This window comes from Mustela erminea, chromosome 18, assembly GCF_009829155.1.
Source record: "Mustela erminea isolate mMusErm1 chromosome 18, mMusErm1.Pri, whole genome shotgun sequence".
In the NCBI taxonomy this organism is placed as follows: Eukaryota; Metazoa; Chordata; class Mammalia; order Carnivora; family Mustelidae; genus Mustela; species Mustela erminea.
The window spans coordinates 36,239,386-36,260,448 of NC_045631.1; the positions used below are offsets into that span (position 1 = coordinate 36,239,386).

Here is a 21,063-nt window from a genome sequence, read left to right on the forward strand (position 1 = left end):
GTGCATGATTTTGCCTTCAATTCCAGGGACTCCCTTGAGTTCAGTCCTGTGTTTCTGCGGGGAGCTAAGGTTAGTCTGCCTACGATACAGAGCTGGGTCATCTCAAAGTGGATTTCCAACTTTAACATATGTGCTCAGGGGGTAGTGATTAATCACAACCTGGGAACGGCAGAATATGTATCAGGGGAGCTTTCCTGGGGGAGGTTTCATTGGAGGTGGGCTACTGAAGGTAAGAAGGCAATAGGTCAGGTGGCAGGCCCTCCTTGTGTCCCCACAGCAGGAGCTGCGGCCCCAATAGGAGAAAGCTCTGGGGGTGGAGGGCAGGGCAGGGACCAGCATCATTTAGCTGGAGCAGTGTCCCTACCCGCCACCCTCTGCCTCCTGCCTCCAGCAACCTTCTGGAGCCCAGGGAAGAAGCCGTGGCTGGGTCAACAGAGGCCACAACCTCAATTACTGCTTTATGTCTCAGTTTATTTCCACCCAGCCAGGTGCCGGGCATGTCGTCAGCCACTCTTTGCAGAGGCTAAATAGCCTCCCAAAATAGAAACTGTGTTTCCTTCACAAGACGCACCATCCCCTCCCAGGGACAGCTACCCTCTTAGGGCCCAAGGCTGGAGCAGCCTGTTCTCCAGCCCCTCCCATCTTGCTGCCCGCCCTCACCTTGGGCTGTCTCCCCCAGGTCAGGCTGCTGCTTCCACCTCGCCTCCACAGACACACCTGGCTCACTCTCCACATCTGGCTCACTCCCCTCACATCTGGCCACCGCCCTCTGAAACAACAAATCACACTCCTGGCCTCCTCACCAGAACATGGCACAGCCAGCACTTGGCGGCCATCTTAGATTCTTCTGGACCCTGAAGTCAGGCCCCAGCTGGACTCTGTCCCCAGAAGGGACTGACTTCAGTTTCAGGGATGATGTGAAGACTCCGGGACACCGCCCCCATGCTCAAACTGCCCTTCCTCTCCCTGGAGAAGGATTCAAGGGGAGACTTTTAGGCTACACAGAGTAGGGGTGAGGAGCAAGGGGAGCTCTGGAGTAAACCGCAGATTAGCATCTCAACATTGCCCTTCCTAAACCACCTCTCTCCTCTCTGGAGTGGGGACAGCACTGGCCCCTGAGTCGCTGTCAACCTTTGTCGTCTCATCCCTTTTCGCTATCCTCAGAATCCTTACCCCATCCTTCTGTTGGCCGGCTCCCACTGAAGCGTGAGGGCCTGGGGAGTGGGCCGCTTGCCAGTCAGATTCGCGGCTGGATCCTGGAATAGTGTCTGGCACTTGGAAGCCATCGACAATGGGTGGGGGTGGGGGGAAGCCTGGAGACACCCCAATAGGTTCCTGGTAGCTGCCTTCCAGTATCTGTGGGGCAGGGAGGGAACCTGGCCCCCTGGACAGCAGCACTCAAAGGCAAAACCATAAACCATAGTGACATGCCCAGGAGGTTTGCTGTAAGACTTTTCTAACAACCAGAGCTTGCCTCTGGTGTGGCAATCTCTGGGACCATCTGTCTGGACGGCTGTCAAGGACATCCCCAAGGTGAGCGGACATCAAGGTCTGGGGCTCTGTGCTAAGGTTGGAGGTTCTCTGCCAGTTCCTTCCTTCTCTCACCTCCTCCCTCCTTGTTCTGGTCAGGAGAAGACTGATTGCTGAGGGGCGAATGAGGGCTGAGGGAGAGGGCTCCCCTTGAGGGCTTCCTCCACTTGATTGGGGGAGGTGACTACCTGAGGAATTGCCTCAGGCCACCAGTGAGAACAACGTTCTAGTGGCACATGGCCAGGAGAGAAGATGCTGATGAAAAGCTCTGGGCCCGACTCTCTCAGGCTGTTTGTCTCAGGCACTGGGTCTCCCCTCCCCTGCTTCCCTTACAGAATGGGCTCCATGCTGCCTGCCTTCCACGACTTCCCAGGATCAGTGCAAGGCAAAAAACAAAAGTAAACTGTGTGTCAGTCCTCTGAAAACTGCAGAGGAAAGGGATTGTAGTCAAGGCCCAGAGCACTCCAGTCCACTAATTTCTTTCTTAGACTGTGCGGTAGGCAGAGGAATAGCTCCCCAAAGATTTCCACATCCTCATCGCCAGAAGCTGTGAGTTGGTTACCTCAACACAGTAAAAAGGGGCTTCACAGATGTGATCTGCAGAGGGGGGAGAGAAGGGGAGTTTCCCCTGAATTATCCCACGGCCCCAGTGTAATCACTGGGTCCTTGTAAGAGAGAGGCAGGGGGGTCAGAGTCAGAGAAGGAGATGATGGCAGGAGGTAGAGTAAGAGCGATGTGGCCATGAGCCAAAAATGCCACAGGCTTTAGTCACTAGAAAAGTCAAGATGCCACTTTTTCCTAGAGCCCCAGGGGGAACAGCTCTGTGGACACCTGGATTTTAGCCACTTCTGACTTGTGACCTATGGCACTGTAAGATACAAAGTTTGTGTTATTTTGGGCTTCCAAGTTTGTGGCGGTGTGTTACGGTAGCCGTAGAAGATTCGTATAGATGGGGCTGTATAGACGCTGCCTTAAATTTGATTCTCTAACACTTTTTCTACATTCCTCTGTGGTCAGTGAAAACTTGTGTCATTCCCAAGTTAGTTCATGACTCCCATGTTATCAGTAAGTGAATCACGGCTTATTGTTCTTGAGTTCCATTCTAGAAGAGCATCCAAATTCCACACAACCAAGTTCAAATCCCAGCTCAATAATTTTCTGGCTGGGGGACTTTGAGCTAGGTCACTCAGCCTCTCAGAGCCTGTCTGTTCTGTGGCAAAAATAGGGAGTTGTAAGAATTAAATAAGATTCCATTAGAAAATTCTTTCCTAGGTAATGAGGGCCATGTTCAAGGTTGCTAGAGAAATTACAGAAAGCCCTGTTAAGTTAGAATTTCAGATAAGGCAAGTATATACAGGGCACCTGGGTGGCTCAGTCTGTTAAGCATCTGCCTTTGGTTGAGGTCATGATCCTGGGGTCCTGGGATAGAGTCCTGCATCAGGCTCTCTGCTCAGCAGGGAGTCTGCTTCTCCTTCTGCCCCTCCCCCCACTCGTGCCCCCCCCAAATAAATAAATAAAATATTTTAAAACACAGATATATACATATGTTTTTTAGTATAAGTATGTGTCATGCAATACTTGGAACATACAGTAAAAATGTATTGTCTTATCTGAATTTCAAATGTAACTGAGTGTATTTTTATTTGCTAAATCTGGCAACCTTAGTCTTGTCCCAGGTCACACAGCTCATAAGTAATTGAGTGAAAGGTCTGGCCTTGAGCAGATGGGCCCAGTCACACAGCAGCCTTGGACTCACGACTCAATGGAGGCTTCAAAAACAAAGGCAGCCTAAGCCTTGGAAGCCCAAGGCTCACATCTTTAAAATATCTACAGCAGTCATGAAAATCAAATTTTATTTTATTTTTTTTTAAGGAATCTCCATGCCTAAGAGTGGGGTTTGAACTCACGACCCTGAGACCAAGAGTCCCATGCTGTACTGACTGAGCCAGCCAGCACACTATGAAAATCACATTTTTAAAACAGCACACAAATAAATGTTTACATTTATTATATGTATGCATAATGTGTATAAAGTACATAAAATTGAAACAGTATGAAAATAAATGGAAGAAGAAACTGTATGTTAAGAAATGCTTTTTTTAAAGATTTATTTATTCGGGCACCCGGGCGGCTCAGTGGGTTAAGCCTCTGCCTCCGGCTCAGGTCATGATCTCAGGGTCCTGGGATCAAGCCCTGCTTCAGGCTCTCTGCTCAGTGCGGAGCCTGTTTCCTGCCTCTCTGCCTACTTGTGATCTCTGTCTGTCAAACAAATAAATAAAATCTTAAAAAAAAAAGAAAGAAAGAAAGTAGATGAGTGTTTGCCAGGGATGGAGGTTGGGAAGGTGGGGGGTTGAAGAGTCGCTGCTAATGGATACGGGTTTCTTTTCAGGGTGACAGAAATGTTCTGGAACTAGATAGTGGTGATGGTTGCATAACCTTATGAATATAGTAAAACCCACTGAATTGTAAACTTTAAATGGTGAATTTTAATTTTGTTTTTGGATTTTATTTTTCCTTGGGGCACCTGGGTAGCTCAGTCAGTTAAGTATCCAACTCTTGATTTCAGCTCAGGTCATGATCTCAGGGTTGTGAGATTAAGCTGAGTCTGGCTCCATGCTCAGTGGGAGTCTACTTGAGATTCTCTCTCTCCCTCTGCCCCTCCACCCCTGCTCTTCCTCTTTCTCAAATAAATAAATAAATCTAAAAAAATAAAAAAGATTTTGGGGGCATCTGGGTGGCTCAGGACATGATCCTGGGATCCTGGGAGAGAGCCCTGCATCGGGCTGGGCTCCCTGCTCAGTGGGGAGTCTGCTTCTCCCTCTCCTTCTGCCCCTCCCCACTTGTGCTCGCTCCCTTGCTCACGTGCTCTCTTTTTCTCAAGTAAATAAATAAAATCTTGTTTAAAAAAAGATAGATTTGGGGGCACCTGGGTGGCTCAGTTGGTTAAGCGACTGCCTTCGGCACAGGTCATGATCCTGGAGTCCTGGGATTGAGTCCCGAGTCAGACTCCCTGCTCAGCGGGGAGTCTGCTTCTCCCGCTGATCTCTCTCCTCTCATGCTCACTCGCTCTCTCTCTCAAATAAATAAAATCATTAAAAAAAAAAAAGATAGATTTTACTTTTCTTTGAGTCATCTCTATGCCCAGTGTGGGGCCAGATCTCACAACCCTGAGATTAAGAGTCACATGCTCCACTGACTGAGCCGGCCAGGCGCGCCTTAATGGTGAATTCAGTGTTATTTGAAGTGTCATGTGAATTTTGTCTCAATTTTAAACAAGAAGTACAGTTGAAGTTCTTAGAAGGCTACCAAGGCCACGGTGGGCCCTCAGGGAGGTTAGTTGCCATTTAGCTTAAACTCTGTGGGATTTGTAGAGCAGTCCAGATTGAGCTGATAGAAAAAAAATTCCTAAAAGGCATGTGACCTTTAGAGATTGAATTCACATACTTAATATATGTTAAATCATTTCTTGGGGCGTCTGGGTGGCTCAGTCAGTTAAGCATCTGACTCTCGATTTTGGCTCAAGTCTTCATCTCAGGGTCCTGGGATTGAGCCTGGTGTCAGGTTCCCTACTCAGCAGGAAGTCTGCTCAGCAACCCCTCCCCATCCCCCCTGCTTTGCCCTTCCCCCTACTCATGGGCTCTCACTCTCTCTTAAATGAATAAATAAATCTTTTAAAAAATATATTTATTTATTTGACAGAGATCACAAGTAGGCAGAAAGACAGGCAGAGAGAGAGGGGGGAAGCAGGCTCCCTGCCGAGCAGAGAGCCCGATGTGGGGCTCAATCCCAGGACCCTGAGATCAGGACCTGAGCTGAAGGCAGAGGCTTAACCCATTGAGCCACCCAGGCACCCCCTCATCTACTTTCTATCTCTATGGATGTAACTATTCTGGACATTTTATATATATGAAGTCATATAGTATGTGGCCTTGTGTGTCTGGTTTCCTTCACTTAGCGTTTTATCCAGGTACATCCATGTACATCCAGGTACCTCCAAGCTGGGGGGTGTGTGAGTAGGATTGTTGAATTGTCCCCGGAACCTGCAGACCTTGTTCAAGATTAGGGTTGCCTGCTGGACAGTTTGCATCACTCATTTGTATTGTTCATGAATTGCTGGTGGTGGGGGACCCAGAGGAGGGGTATTTGCCTCTTCAGTGATCTAAAGCAACCTCCAGGAGCCCAGACCTTGCTTGTCCCCCACTGGTCCTCAGAAAGGCATTTGGCCTCTCCCTGGGGGCTTGATCACAATAAGAAAGGTCACCAAAGAAAGGAAGGCCTGTGTAAGTTGGTCAGGTTCAAGGGCAGACCTCTTGGACGTGGAAGAAAACGAAACATTATTCATTTGCTTTAGCTTATGTTACTTTGGTTCTCTGTCACATACACTTGAACCTAAACTTCATGGACACATGTGCTGAAACTCTGTGGAGTATAGAGGAGGACCTGCACACGTTACTTTCTATGCTCTGGGAATGCTTGTACGGTTAGTGTTTTTTACAGTAAGAATGTATTCGTGTGTTATTTGTATACACATGGGTTTCGGAGCCCTGGAGAATGCAAACTCAGTGCCAGTCCCGCCACTTCCCACCTCGGGGACCTGGGGTAGTCGGTTACCTCTCCGAGCCTGTTCTCACATCTATAAAATGGGCACGATAATAATAGAACTTATCTCACTGGTGTGGGGCTTAAATGAGCTAATGCAGATAGAATTCTTGGCATGGTTCTTGGCTCACAGCTATGACTACACTACATAACGCCACCACATAGGCCCTGTTGGTGGCAGAACCAATGAGAAAAACCCAGGACATGCTGTTGAGTAAAAAAACAGCTTGCAAAATTGGCACACGAATATGGTCCCTTTGGTGAGAAACTATTTTTATTTCTGCATCTCTATGTATACGAATGCATCGAGAGACGCCTGGAGGGATGGTTGTCCAAATGTTAGTAGTGGGAACTTCTGGGGAGTAGAATTTTTGCTTTCTTCTCCATGGTTGAAAAAGAGCATTATGATTTTTTGAGCTGGAAAATAGAAAAAGAAACATCTTCTGGAAAACTCTAACAGTTCACACCAAGAATCATTTGTGCCTTCCTGCACTTTGACCCAAACTCTCTCCTTCTTGGGAACTGGCCGGAGGAAAGAACTGAAATGAAGAAAGAAGCTAAATCCATAAAAGCACGTTGCCAGAGCATGATTTATCATGGAGGAAAACGGATAACCGCTTAAGTGACTTCCACCAGGGTAATAATTATGAAATGATTCACCCACTGGAACATCGCGCAACAGTTAAAATGAGACAGGACGGCCATGTAACAACAAAGAATGGAGCTTCTGACCCAGGGAGAGGCCAAAGGGGCAGATGCAAAATGAAATCTGTGCTGGAGCCCAACTGGGTAAAAAGCTTGCATTCATTTGCCTTGTAAGGGAACACAGGCCAGTAAAAACCACTGAATGTGTTAGGGCCACTGATGGGTGGGGATTTTTTATTCTCTTTTTCATTTAGAATTCTAATGTTTCCATAATGTTGTTTGTGTAATAATTTTTTTTTTAAGTGGCCTTAAAAATCCCCTTAGAGAAAAGAAGGGGAAGCAGGGAGAGGAAGATGGGAAGGACAGGCTCTGCATAAGAGAAACCGGATGCAATCTAGAATACAGGGCAACAGTTCCTGCTCAGCCTTTCGCCTGGGTGGTCCCAGAGGTTGTGCCCACTTGGATCCCTGACTTGAGAGGGATCAGATGGACGGAAGAGTTGCAGAAGTTAGGAAGGCAGGCCATTAGCTGACTGGGTTGAGGGCTCTCTGGCTTGGGATCATCTGGAAAAGTCAATCATGCTTGCTACTGACAAAATTACAGAGAAATGAGCACTAGTGAGCCAGCCAGAGGGGAAATCCAGGCAAACTTCCTGGTGGGTATTTTGGCACTGTGGAGCTCAAGAATGTGCATATCCTCAGAGTCAGTAATCCCACTTCTTAGGACTCATCCTAAACCTAAGGAAATGGTCAAGCCAGCGCGTACAAATATTTACCTAAGACGTCCATCACAGAGCTTACAAAAATAACACTTAAATGCTCAGTTCCACCAAAAAGGAACTGGAAAACCAAATTTTGGCATGCCCACACAGTGGTACGCTATGGACACAGATCTGACGCGAAGAGATGCTCACCACATATTAGGTATGAGAAGGCTCCATGGCAAGACTGAGATGCTCCCATTTTTGGAAGACTGTGTGTGTAAACATGCTCATTTGCATGTAAGAATTTCTACAGACACCCACTGGAATCCTGACGGTCATCCATCTTTCAATGGTGGGATTACAGATTGTATCAGCCAGGGCAGTCTCAATTACACTGCAGTGACACCCTGAAAACCTACCAGTTTCCAACAACAAAATGGTGATTCCTCACTCCTGCTTCTATCTGTTGTGATCGGCATCCATATTCACTCCGGGACCCAGACTGACAGTCTCTACCCGAACGTGGCAGGCCTCTGTGGCAGAGGGGGGAGACAGCGCCACCCACACCCCAACCCCTCCCCGGGCTCCTACAGCAGTTCAAGGCCACTGTCATGGTCCCCCTAACCGGGTCCAACAGGGCAGGTGGATCCTCTCCTGTGGGTCCTCAGAGAGCAGCACTCAAGGAGGGCTAGTAGACATTTTGAACAATGAACGCAATCTACCACCCAAGTTATTCCCCACCTTGTCTTAGCACCTTTGGGCTGCTGTAACAAAAGTAACACAACCTGGGTGTGTTCAAGAATAACTATTTACTTCTCAGTTCAGGAGGCGGGGGAAGTCCAAGATCAAGGTGCAGGCAGATTTCGGGTCCTTGGAGGGTCCACGTCCTGATCTGCAGACGTCCGCATCTTCTCAGATGGTGGAGCGAGCCGTGGGGGGTCCTCTGGGGCCTCTTTTAGAAAAACTAAGGCTCCACCCTCATGACCTAGTCACCGCCCAAAGGTCCCACCTCCTAATACTGTCCCCTTGGGGACTCTGTTTCCAGATATGAATTCCTGGGGGCCAGGAGCCAAAAACACAGACTTTACAGCAATCCTACTATTTCAAGTCCTTTTCTTTGCAGCATGTAGTCCTGTCCCAGGAAGGGGACGGCCTCGCTGTTGGTGCCTCTTCGGAGGGAAAACAGACACCTCAAGTCCAGCTACCTGGTGCCGGGCAGACACAGCAGCTTCAAGCCTGAGGGACAGAGGCCAGAAAGCGGTCAGAAATCTGCCTAATTTAAGAGATAGGTTAACCGACCTGTTATGAAATGATGATGTGGCAGAAAGTTCTGGATGTCCAGAAGCATTACACCAGGTGTGCTACTTTCTCCTCATACGACTTGAGTCAAGAATCTCTCTGAATGGCCCCATGTGTAAAATGAAAATTAAAATAGCTGCCCCATGGGGGTGCCCAGGTGGCTCAGTCAGTTAAGTGACCGCCTTCGGCTCAGGTCATGGTCCCAGGGTCCTGGGTTCAAGCCCCGCATCCAGCCCCACATCGTGCTCCCAGCTCAGCGGGGAGCCTGCTTCTCCCTCTGCCTCTGCCTGCTGCTCCCCCTGTTTCTGCTTGCTTTCTCCTTCTCTTTTTCTCTCTGGGTCAAATACATTAAAAAAAAAAAACAAAAAACCCTTAAGTAAATAAATAAATAATAAAGTAAAATAGCTGTTCTGGGGCGCCTGGCTGATTCAGTTAGTAGAACATGTGGCTCTCAATCTTGTGGTCTCGAGGTCAAGCCCCATGTTGGGTGTAGAGCCTAGTTAAAAAAAATAACTAAAATAGAATAAAATACCATAAAATAAAATCGCTGTCCTGCCCACTGCGCACTGCCCGGTCGGGGATGGGGACAACTCAGTTTAAGGCTTAAACTGGTAACGCGCTCTTAGAGCCCGTGGAAGGTTTGGTCCCTCGGTGTGTAACCACACGCTCAGACATATTCCACTTCCCCAACTCCTCTCATCGCTTCGTCCCCAAAGTGGCTTCTTGTCCCCTTTCATTTGTTCCTGTGCTCTCAGCCTGCCGGGTGGGAAGATGACAACCAGAGCCTCACTAGGGCGGAGGAGAACCCCCAGATGAATGAACCCTGGACGGCCCAAGACAAACACGGGGGAACCCCACTCCACTGCATCATGTCAGAAAGGAGCCATGTTTCCCTCGAATCTCCTAACCTCATCCCCTCAGGATGGAAGGGGGAAATGTCGGCGCTTCCCAAACTGGCCCACATGTAAAAGCTAGCGGCCGGGGTCCCTGAGGGGCTCACTGGGTTAAGCCTCTGCCTTCGGCTCAGGTCAGGATCCAAGGGGTCCTCAGATCCAGCCTCGCACATCTGGCTCTCTCTGCTCAGCAGGGAGCCTCCTTCCGCGCCCCCCCCCCCACCTTCCTGCCTCTCTGCTTACTTGCAATCTCTCTCTCTTAAAAAATAAACAAACAAAAATAATAATAAAAGCTAGCAGCCTTGGGCTCCACTTGCCAGAGATTCTGATCAGGGTGCTGCGGGTGGGAGGAGGCCCAGTCACAGAAGGTGATCCATGCCGCCCCCACTGGGCTCTGGCTCCCGTCTAAGCCCTCTGCGCCTGCCTCGAGAGGTGCCCCAGCAGGGAGGGCCCAGACATCTCGGGTAGCACGAGTCCTGGCAGCTGGGAGAAACCCGAGTGTGCTAGGTTATCTGATGGGGCAGTTGCCCCAGCCCGTGCTCACTTCTTGGGTATCAAGCGCAGGCGAAGGCTCGGAAGAAAGGTGTCCGTCCCACCCTCCCTCCCAGGAGCACAGCTCACCCTTCCAGCTGCCCCAGGGCCAGAGGGGGAGGTAAACACACACACACACACACACACACACACACACACACACAGGCACCCTTTCTAGCTCCCGGCCCTTCAAAACCAAACTCCCAGCAGGCTTAGCTTGCCCGCCCATCTTTACCGATAACCTTGGGCTTTATCTCTCGACCCATCTATCAACACCAGCAGTGAGTTCCTCGAGGGCTGGGTGGGTCTTATTCCTCTCTGCACGCCCCGCCCCAAGCACACCATTAGTGCTTGCTGAATATTTCATGAACAAAGGAGAGCTAGTAACACTAACCACCTTACCGCAGGGTCAGAGAAGGACTGATACTCACACCCGCTAGGTGCCCAGGAAATGCACGTGCTCCCACATCGGAGGGGATGCAGGGAACCCCATCCTTAGTCACCCAGCCAGAGGCTGAGCTGAACAGGCTTCGATGAGCACCTGTACTAAATTATGTTTGACATCACAGGACCCTTTGATATGCTAAGGTAGGAAAGTTACAGAGCCTCTTCACGGGAAAATGCCCCCTTCCTTTCTCTCTCTCTCTCTCTCTCTCCCCTTTACCCCTGCCGGTCTCTCTCACATACACAGACACCCTGCATACAATTTCTAGGTTAAGAGTTTCAGCCCTTTGGGCACCTGAGTGGCTCAGTGGGTTAAAGCCTCTGCCTTCACCTCAGGTCATGATCTCAGGGTCCTGGGATCGAGTCCCGCATAGGGAGGGAGCCCGCTTCCCCCTCCTTTTCGGGGTGCCTCACTGCCTACTTGTGATCTCTCTCTCTGTCAAATAAATAAATCTTTAAAAAAAAAGTTTCAGCCCTTAAAAAAAAAAGAAAGGGGGAAAGCTCTTTTTTTATGGATGAACGGCAGTTACAAATGTGGACAGGGTATTAGAGCCAGGAACGCACGTTCTGCACCTCCCAGCGTAGTCACTGATTTCAGCAAGGATCAGTAGGGAATGCTGACACCGTTGCCGCAGTGACTGTTACGGAACAGGGCGTTCATTGGGTCTCAAGGTATCACCCTACTGATAATCTATTCATTTCCCAAGAAAAATGTACTTGGATGACGGGCAGGGCAGGTTGGCCATCCACCCCCTTCATCACATGATCAAAATCAGCATGATTGAGAGTGGGCTGACCTGCCGTATTACGTACCCTGAGCTACACAGTATCTGTGTGTACCTCCTGCCAGACTGTTTTACCTAAACCCAATCATTAGCAAACACATAACACCCAGAATGTGGGACGTTCTGTAAGACAGGTGGCCTCGACTCGGAAAAATCTACTGTCATAAAAATAAACAAAAAGGAAGGAGATTTTTTCAAAAGAAACCAAACATACCGGATGGCCATAAGTAAAGCATAAAATGTCCCTGGAGCCTGTGTGGACTTACCCCCCACCCTTCACCCCTCCCCCCACCCTCTGCCCTGGCCAAGGAACTTGATGGTGTTTTGGAGACATTTGGGGAAAATAACAAAAAGGACCACACGTCACTGCATGAATGGACACTTTCTCTGGTTGACAGCAGGGCTGTGGTCATGCAGGAGAATGTTCTTTTTCTTAAGAGATACAAGCTGAAATGTTTGATGTCTACACCTTTCTTTCAAAGGGTGCAGCAAAGAAAAAGAAAGAGCGAGTGAGCTGGCTATTCAGAGGTAAAGTAAATGTGGCCAGAACTTAGCAGTCAGTAACTCTACAGGCTCAGCATAACGTCTGGAAACATGGCTCTTTTCTCTTTTTACAGGTCGGAGATGTCCTTGGTGACATTCCGAATGCTTGCTCTTTCCAGACTGTACAGACACCCCGCAGAGAAGGCTATGCGCTTTACATTGAACTGTGCTTTTAACTTTTCTGTAGCCTTGGAATCTTTCAAAATGGAATGTACAGTGGGGGAAGGAATCTCAGCCCTGGACCAAGGCTCGGCCCCCCCAAAGCAGGATTCTACCCTCCAGGGAAGAAGGCTGGACAAAGAAGACCAAGGTCAAGGCGGGCTCACTGAGTTTGTTAGGCTGTTTAAATAAAAGCAGGCAAATGTTTCTGTAGGTAAAAGGCCAGGGGAAAATTACCAGGCTCTGGGTGTTCCTGGATTCTTTCTTCTCTCCTCCCCTTTCCTTGCTTAGATCTCTCCTACCTTCACTCTCTGGAGGGAAGGGGTGTAGAGGGGAGGGAAGGGGGGGTTCGCAGGAGGGTCCTGAGGCTCTGGCACCCCACACATAACATGGTTGCCCAAAGAGAAAGGGTAAGGCCTGCTCTGATCTTTCCTACTGTCCTCAGAGTCTGGCAGGCCACTGTCCTGGATGTAGGCATGGGCCCCTAGCACACGCCAGGGGGACCTCTATGCCCTGCCCTATGTTGTAGGGACTAGAAGCCTGAGAGCTCGAGTTCTCAGAACCTCTTGCCAGCCAGGATTTGCTTTAGAGCCCACTAGCAAGAGGCACTTGCAGAATCCATTACTCCTTCTATGGTGGTGATGGGTGGACCTGATACCAGTTCCCAAACCAGAAATGTCCTCCCATGCACCTTGCTGTAGCCATGCCCCTGGGGCTGCCAAGTCTGGGCGCTGAGACGGCACCTGCCAGTGAAGAGTGTCAGTCCTGCCCCCAAAGCCCACCTGGCGTGATCCTGTGACACAGGAATGTCTGGTCATCCTCCTTGCACAGGGGAGGGAGTCCTCTGTGCCCAGGCTTCTTGGAGTCGAGGCAGGAGGGTCAGCAGCAGACAGTCTAGCACAGCCAGACCCTCCCAGGAACACCGAAGACCCCTGGAAAACCAAGAGGCCTGGGTGTGACCGCTTCGTCTTACCAATTTCAATCCTCGCCCTTCAGCAGTATGAAGCCCCCAGCCACTGCTCCCCCATCAGTCCTTTTCTCTCTGGGCCCGTGGATCTGTATAGTCAGGGCTCCCTGGCCCTCCTGGTTCCTGCCCCCACCACGACACACCTGTGATCCAGCAGCAACAGGCCCTGCACCAGCAGCACCTTCACCTCCTGGCTTGCTCCAAACACGTCCCAGAGGCTCAGCTCAGGCTCAAACTGCTGCCAGTGCTGGGAAACCAGAAGGGGGAGGGGTGCAGAGACCATGCGGATAGCTGGCCAGGCTACTCTGCACAGGGATTTCTGCAATGACTCATGCCATCTAGAGTGGGGGGGAGGGGCTGCAGCCTTAGTCCAGGGTCCTCACCATGGCCCCACCCTGCCCAGGGTTTCTGCCCATTAGGTCCTGGCTGGGCCAAGGCCAACCTCCAGCTGCCCGGCCCAGAGAACTAGGTTTGCATCTGCGGTGCCTGTGGGTGTGCACAGAAGGGAGAGGGATTCTGCAAGACCTAGGAGAAGGAAGTGGTGTGCCACAGCCCCCCACCACCGCCTTACCTGGTGAGTGATCCCCACGTCCGTACGTAGCCCCATGGCCAAAACTTCCTCTAGCCTGGGAGAACAACCATCAGCGTGTCTTGCAGAGGAGACATTAGCCTCCCCCATACTTAAACACACTTATAAGGACATGCGGGATGGGAAGGGAGGGGGGAAGCGCAAAGCAGGACGGCTCTGGGGGTGCGGGCCCCCTCAGATGCTCACAGCTCCAGCCGGCCCAGGGGGACGCGCCTTCGGGTGCCATGTCCAAACCGCATCACCTCTTTCATCCAGTTGTCTGGCTCCAGGGTCTGGATCCGAGCCTCCCGGGTGTGGCTCCCGGCCCCTTGGGGCGCAAATCGCCCATGGGCCCCTGGCAACATCAAGCAACTCCATTTCAGTAGCCACAAAATGCTGGGTGCTTGCCAGCTCAGAGCTGAATCAGTGGTTCTCAAGATGTGGTCCCTGGACAGGTATCATCTAATATGCTAGACATGTAGATTACTCCAACCAAGCCCGTCCAATCAGAAACTCTGGCCGTGGTGCCCAGTGATCCGCGTTTTAACAGGCCCTCCCGGTAATTCTGATAAATGTGCTAACAACTGAGAACCACAGTGCCAGGCGCTACATCCAGCATCTCAAAATATGTATTCAATGGCTCTACAAAATTTGTGTTATTTGTTGCTGCACTTTATGCAGAACGAAAGAGAGGCTCGGAGAGGTTAATAAGTGGCCCAAGACCACACAGCCTTGACGTTCTGCTCCTGAGTCATCCCTTCTCCGGTTCACGGTTCAGGTTCACGGGGGACTCACCGGGCCCAACGCCAAGGTACTGACCACACTGCCAGTAAGTCCAATTGTGAGTACTGAGCGCCCCCTGCGGGGAGGGAGGGAATAGTCTGTTCAGAGTGAAGAAGGTGGGCCCCTTTCTGCTAAGGTAAGGGCCAAAAGGATAGAAGGTCCTAGCTCAGGCCTGGAGAGCAGCCAGCAGAAACTACCCTCCCCAGAGGGCCACAGTTCTCCAGCTTAGCCTGCCTGTTTCCCAGCACTTACATTCCGGGCGAAGTTGGAGACCTCATACTGGCGGAAGCCGGCCTCCCGGAGCATGGCCCGTCCCTCCTGGTACATTGCAGCAGCAAGCTCAGGGTCAGGGGCAGGAAGGGTGCCCCGATGCACGTGGGTGAAGAGTGCGGTGCCCCGCTCCAGGCTCAGCTGGTAGAGGGAGATGTGGTCATCACAGCAGCCCAGCAGCGTCCGCAGCTGCCCAAGCCACGGCCCCACCTGCTGGGCGGGCAACCCCAGCATCAGGTCCACAGACACGCGGCCGGGGAAGAGGCGCCGCGCCTCTGCCAGTGTCTGCAGAGCATCGCGGGCCGAGTGCATCCGCCCCAGCAGCTGGAGCTCGGTGTCATCCAGGGACTGAGGAAAGAGGGTTGGGTATAAGCACAGAGGCCAGCTCGAGACAGACAGGAACATGTGACCGACCTTACTGAGGACAGATACACAGGACGCAGCAGGGAGCAGGAAGGCCATGGTCAAGCCACGACCAAGGGTTACAGTTCACTGTGCGCAAAGCGTTTTTTTTTTTTTTAAAGATTTTATTTATTTAATTGACAGAGATCACATAGTAGGCAGAGAGGTAGGCAGAGAGAGGGGGGAAGCAGAGAGCCCGATGCGGGGCTCGATCCCAGGACCCTGAGATCATGACCTGAGCCGAAGGCAGAGGCTTAACCCACTGAGCCACCCAGGTGCCCCCGCAAAGCATTTTTAAATAACATGTAATGTATCCTGATAATCCTCCGACATTAGCTCTACTTTATAGATTAAAAAAAAATAAGCTTTAGACGTGTTAGGGGCGCTTGGGTGGCTCAGCCAGTTAAGCGTCTGCCTTGGGCTCAGGTCCTGATCCCAGGGTCCTGGGATCCACCCCCTCCTCCGCTCATGCTCTCTCCTTCTCTCTCAAATAAATAAATAAAGTCTTAAAAAAAAAAAAAAAAGAAATGCCAAGTAACTTGTCCAAGGTCACACAAAGACCTCGAATTTAGGACTGTCTGACTCCAAAGCCAAGAGTGTTTTTAAGTTTTTCCTTTTTGAAAAATACTTTAAACCTCCAGAAAAACTGAAAGACCAGTACCATAAACACCTTCATTTAGATTCACGAGTAACATTTCACCACATTGCTTTGTCTCTAAATATACACGGATGTGATTACAATGTTGAATCATTTGGCAGTAAGTGATCGGCTAGCACTGACCAAAGAATTTTCCGGGATGACAGAGATGTCCTCTGTCTGCACTATACAATACAGCAGATGCTAACCACATGTGGCTATTTAATTTTAAGTTAGCTAAATTTTAATAACCATATTCCAAGTGCTTGCTGACATGTGGTCAGTGGCTACTGTACAGGTCACTGCAGATATAGAACATTGTAGTAGAATATGCGAGCCACTGACCACATGCTAGTGAGCACTTGCAATGTGGCGGCTTTCATGTAATTAACTTAAACACCGTACCCCTGTACCCCTAAATACTCAAGTGCGCATTTCCTAAGAACAAGGACACTCTCTTACATAACCACAGTCCGATTATAGAGTTCAGGAAACGTAACACTGACACGACACCATTATCTAATACAGAGTCATATTCAAAGCTGTCCCAATAATGCCCACTGTAGTAACTTCCCTTTGCCACCCGAATCCAGGATCCAACTGGGTCACACACTGCAGTTAGCTCTCATTGTTCCTTTTATCTCTTTGCGTCTAGATACTCACCCTTTGTCTTTCATGACATGACATTTTTGAAGAACACAGGCCAGTTTTTAAAACGTCTCTTAGTAAGTTCTAGAGACTTACTGTACAACGCTGTGCTTAAAGTTATTAATACCATACAGTACACCAAAAAATTTGTTTAGAGGGTAGATTGATCTCAAGTTATCTGTTCTTACCACAAAAAAAGTCTTTTTAAAAGTTTATTTACTTAAGTAATCTCTACTGTGGGGCCCGAACTCACGACCCTGAGACCAAGAGTCACATACTCCACTGACTGAGCCAGTAAGATGCTCCCAAAAAAGTTTTTTCATTTAGATTTCCCTGATGGTTCCCCAAAATTAGATTTAAGAAAAGCATGTGGGGACCAGAATAGCTTAGAAATGATGTGTCCTTTTCAGCATATCCCATCAGGACAAAGCCCTGACCCCAAACTCTATAATAAGTGGTAGATGTATCAGAAGAGTAGACAGTACTGGATATGGAAATACCAGGAGTCAACCTGAAAAGAATGTTTCTCCCCTACTTAAAAACCTTCAACAAGTCCCTTATCATCACTAGGCCAAAACCCCAAATTCCCTAATATGATCCTCAAGGCTTTTGGGCCCTACCCTGCTGCCTTTACTCCAGCCTCTCCAGTTACAGAATGACTCCTAGTTCCCCAGAACATGCAAGACTCTTCCATATCCTGTGTCTTTTCCTCCCACACCCTCTCGTGGAAGTCCTCCTCCTCATTCAAAGATCGCCTCCTCTAGGACGGTGTCCAGGATTTCACCAGACTGAGAAGCCCTTCAGGGCTGTACTCTGAAAGTCTTTTGTCCAGACTCCCTTTATTGGCAGCCGTTTCCATGCTGCAATGATCTGATGACCAGCCTGTCTTCTCCTGTGTCTCCAATCATGCAACAAAAAATTTTGAGTGTCTGCTATGTGCCAGGCACTATGGTGGGTACTTGGAATACTGTGATTAAAAAAAAAAAAAATGCATGCATGATCCCAGCCTCATAGAGCCTGTGGTCTAACACAGCAGCAATTAAGCAGTGGTAAGTGTCACCATACACTTTCCCGTGCCTCCTGGGCCCTAGCACCTAGAGGAGCTCAATTAATGTTTGCCCAGTTAATGAATGTGACCAGAGGAGAGACAGCACTGCAGGTGTGGGTGTCCTGGGATTCACTGGGTTGAGATGGATTACCTGAAGCCCGATGGACAACCTGTTGACCCCTGCTGCCCCAAAAGCAGCCAGCCTGGAGCCTAGGGCGGAAGTGGGGTTGGCCTCCAGTGTGACTTCGGAGTCTGCAGGCAGGTGAGCTGCCTGGTCCACCGCCTCCAGGACAGCGGCCACGGTGCTGGGACTGGCCAGACTGGGGGTTCCCCCACCAAAGAACACAGATTCCACCCTGGGGAAAGAGGGAGAAGATGAGACCTGGGGGAGTCCTCCGGGACGCCAGCACCGGTCCTAGCTACTCCCTTCAAACAACTTTCAAGACCCTGCCTACAACCCCAGTACCGACCTCCGCACCCCGCTGAGTCGCAGCAGCGTCTGAGCCTCGGTCACCAGACAGCTCCGCATGGCTGCCTCCTCCACGCCGCGGGGGATGTATTTGTTGAAATTGCAGTAACTGCAGCGCTTCTCACAGTACGGCCACTGGGGGGCAGGAGTGGATGAGCGGGGCGAGGGGTGACCCCAGGGGCCCTGGCTCCTTGTAGGGTTCCGTCGCACACATCCCCATCCCAAAGTTATCAACAGCGGCTGCACCATCTAAGCCACCTAACTCCCCAAGGCAGGTGGGACAGGGAATATTATGCCCACTTCATTAGGAGAAAACTGAGGCTCAGAGGGGAAATCACTTGGTCAAGGTCACGGAACTGGTGAGCACCAAAGGCTTCAGGTCTCTGATCCAGGGCATTTTCTTGCCAGGGCACCGCGTCCTGTCCCAGACCTCGTCTGGAGGCCGGGACAGAAGGAGGTGGCTTCCCTGCACCGCCAGCCGCCACGTGGGCTCTGGCCCGCCGCCCCCGCCCCACTCACGTGCACGTAAAGCGCAGCGCGCGAGACCGGGGGCCCACGACTCGGGGATCCTCTCGCGTACTCCGCGTAGCGGCGCCTCTGGGCCATTTTGGCCGCGGCTCTGCAGCCGCGGGCCCCGGCCCCGGGTAGCGCCATGGCGCCCATTGTGGCCGGGAGAGGCCGGTGCGCCGGGACATCCGGCCGACACGCGCCCGGGGCGCACGGGAGTGCGCCGAGCCGGGCCCGCTGGGCCGCCCCGGCGGAAGGAAGAGCGGCTGGGTGACCGCGGGCCTCGCGTCCCGAGACGTCCCTGTAGGGCCCGGGGCCTCGCTGCTGCGGCGCCACCTGCCGGTCACGGACGCGCTCTCCGCAGCCGCGTGTTCGTCTTTTTCCAGGGCGGGGACGGGGCTCAGCCACGGTCCTTTTTTCACCCTGTCCGAGGGCGAGTTCCTCAACCCACCCAGGAATTCTGAGTCCGTTCAATCAGTTCCTTCACATTTTATGTGCCTGGCTTAGGGCTGGGCACTGGGAACATCCAGATGCACAAAACCGGGTCGCAGTACAGGTGCTTAAGACAGGAGGGAGCCAAACCAGTAAGAGACAAAGGGCGACAGATGCTAACTCGGTATCTGCTGGATACCAGGGCAGTATGCTCTGTGTTCTGCTGCGGATCTGATGCGAGGGCCGTGGAGTCAGTGGGGGAAGGAGAGGGGTTGGATGCTGAAGGTGCAGAAATTCCCAGGGGCAGCTGGCTTGGCCAGGAGAGTAAGCTTTTATCTCCTGGATCAGCCCAACCTGGGCACCGGCTGGGAGAGTAGAAGGTGGTGTATGTAGGAAAGAGGTGGTGCAGGTGAAAGGCTGCAGAAGCAAGCACCTGAAGAAATTTGATAAAGTGGAAAGATCATGGGTTCTAATTCCAGCTGTGCAGCCTTGGGTAAGAATCTGAACCTCTCTGAGTTTCTAGTTTCACTATTTGTGATATGGGGCTAGTGCCTACTTGGTAGGGTTGTTGGGAAAATTTCAAGAGAAGATGCATATGGAAACACCTAGCACAGTGCCAGGCACTGGGAGGATCCTGAACTTCCACTGATTTTCTGAAAAGTAAATAGGAGGGACGCCTGGGTAGTTCAGTCATTAAGCGCCTGCCTTCAGCTCAGGTCATGATCCCTGGATCCAGTCCTGCATCTGGCTCCCTATCCAGTGGGAAGCCTGCTTCTTCCTCTCCCACTCCCCCTGCTTGTGTTCCCTCCTTTGCTCTTGTCAAATAAATAAATAAAATCTTAAAAAAAAAAAAAGTAAAGAGAAGGCTGCTGGTGGAGGGGGCAGACACACTGGGAGGTGAGTACAGAAAGCAGCAGGAAAGTTTTGGCCTCTGTGAGCTGGAAACCGATGCTCTTTTAGGAACTCAGCTGTTTTGTTTCTTGGGTCAAGCTCCAGCATGCTGGATCTGACCGCGCATCAAGGAAGCCCCAGGCTCATCTATTTTAAAAAGATGGGTTGTTTTGGGGGTGAGTAGGGGAATAACAGGATGTGGGATGATAACTAAGGGTTATGGAGTTTCTTTTTAAGGTGATGAAGATGTTTAAAGTGGACTTTAATGTAACATTGTGTGTCAACTGTACTTCAGTGAAAAACAATTGATTTAGGGGATGATTCCACATATCTATGAATACACTAAAAACTTACATTGAGTAAGATACTTCAAATGAGTAAATCAGATAGTATATGCAATATTATCTTAATAAAGCATTTATTGGGGCACCTGGGTGGCTCAGTGGTTAAAGCCTCTACCTTCAGCTAGGGTCATGATCCCAGGGTCCTGGGATGGAGCCCCACATAGGGCTCTCTGCTCACTGGGGGGCCTGCTCCCCCCCCCCCGCCTGCCTCTCTGTTACTTGTGATCTCTGCCAAATAAATAAGTAAAATTAAAAAAAAAATAAAGCATTTATTATTTTTTAAAGATTTTATTTATTTGAAAGAGAGGGAGTGAGAGAGAGAGAGCAAGCGCACAAGCTGAGGGAACCAGAGAAGCAGACTCGCCGCTGAGCAGGAAGCCCAACATGGGGCTCGATCCCAGAACCCCAGATCATGACCTAAGCCAAAGGCAGATGCTCAACTGACTAAGCCACCCAGGCGCCCCAGCTTTTATTGTTTTAAAAGGAGTACTTCTGGCTGGACCAATTGGACAATGTGAAAAATAATGAGTATACCTTAAAAAAAAAAAACAGGTCGGTATCTCAAAGGGATCGAATGAGTATTAAATTAAGTCGATAATGCACGCCAGAGTACTTAGCACCATCCTGACAAGGAATGTGAGGTCTGAAAGTGCCTCCTCCCTTCTCCAGCCCATAGCAGCTGCCAAGACAGCACACCAGCAAGAGACCAACAACCAAAGAAAACACAGAAACTCTTTATGTCAAATCACAAAGACAGGCAGGAATGTGGGGGAAGGGCAGGGAGGGCCTGGGAGGACGCCCCCCCCCCCAATCCCTTATTCACAGGTTTAGATGTTGTTCCATCTGCTCTCGAAGTTTGAATTTCTGGATCTAGAGGAAAAAGCACAGAGTGAGAGCCAGGCTGGGGCCTCCGCCAGCAACAGTGACCAGCTGGCTTAGATTGCCTGAGAATGAGGAGCTTTTAGG

General features: G+C 50.5%; 2 protein-coding genes and 1 long non-coding RNA gene across 5 annotated transcripts in view; 1 reads left to right on the plus strand and 2 right to left on the minus strand.

Annotated features, from left to right (window-relative positions):
* LOC116578439 overlaps window positions 1-12,362 on the plus strand; it is a 28,341-nt gene extending 15,979 nt beyond the window's left edge. Inside the window, exon 5 of the long non-coding RNA XR_004280879.1 lies at window positions 12,047-12,362. This is a non-coding gene — a long non-coding RNA (uncharacterized LOC116578439). The remainder of the gene's footprint in view (window positions 1-12,046) is intronic.
* On the minus strand, window positions 8,268-19,559 carry RSAD1 (radical S-adenosyl methionine domain containing 1). Of its 3 annotated transcripts, XM_032322770.1 has the most exons (10): window positions 18,443-19,546; window positions 17,925-18,058; window positions 17,606-17,810; window positions 14,702-15,067; window positions 14,462-14,525; window positions 13,874-14,021; window positions 13,670-13,724; window positions 13,242-13,345; window positions 12,914-13,063; window positions 8,268-8,713 (listed from the first exon to the last, which is right to left on the minus strand). In XM_032322770.1, the coding sequence occupies exons 1-9, from the start codon at window positions 18,584-18,586 to the stop codon at window positions 12,946-12,948; spliced, it is 1,338 nt and encodes a 445-aa protein (XP_032178661.1). In that variant the 5' UTR covers window positions 18,587-19,546; the 3' UTR covers window positions 8,268-8,713; window positions 12,914-12,945. The 3 variants fall into 3 exon arrangements, 2 of the variants coding, with proteins under 2 accessions (XP_032178661.1, XP_032178662.1); XR_004280878.1 differs by lacking the exon at window positions 8,268-8,713 and having other exon boundaries at window positions 12,950-13,063; window positions 13,930-14,021; window positions 18,443-19,553; XM_032322771.1 differs by lacking the exons at window positions 8,268-8,713; window positions 12,914-13,063 and having other exon boundaries at window positions 13,248-13,724; window positions 13,930-14,021; window positions 18,443-19,559.
* A 1,256-nt stretch (window positions 19,560-20,815) lies between these two features.
* ACSF2 (acyl-CoA synthetase family member 2) overlaps window positions 20,816-21,063 on the minus strand; it is a gene marked incomplete at its 5' end in the record, with an annotated part of 34,736 nt that continues 34,488 nt past the window's right edge. Inside the window, one exon of the mRNA XM_032319476.1 lies at window positions 20,816-20,967. Coding sequence (XP_032175367.1) covers window positions 20,917-20,967 — 51 coding nt within the window. The remainder of the gene's footprint in view (window positions 20,968-21,063) is intronic.

What these genes read in the sequence shown, in the direction of transcription:
- RSAD1 (XM_032322770.1), bottom strand. Translation starts at nt 18,586, where the DNA reads ATGGGCGCCATGGCGCTACCCGGGGCCGGGGCCCGCGGCTGCAGAGCC. An exon ending in GTACCTTGGCGTTGGGCCCG is followed by an intron (nt 14,022 to 14,461) that starts GTGAGTCCCCCG and finishes TGATGTTGCCAG; the next exon opens with GGGCCCATGGGCGATTTGCG. An exon ending in CTGTTGCTGCTGGATCACAG is followed by an intron (nt 13,064 to 13,241) that starts GTGTGTCGTGGT and finishes TTGGTTTTCCAG; the next exon opens with GGGTCTTCGGTGTTCCTGGG.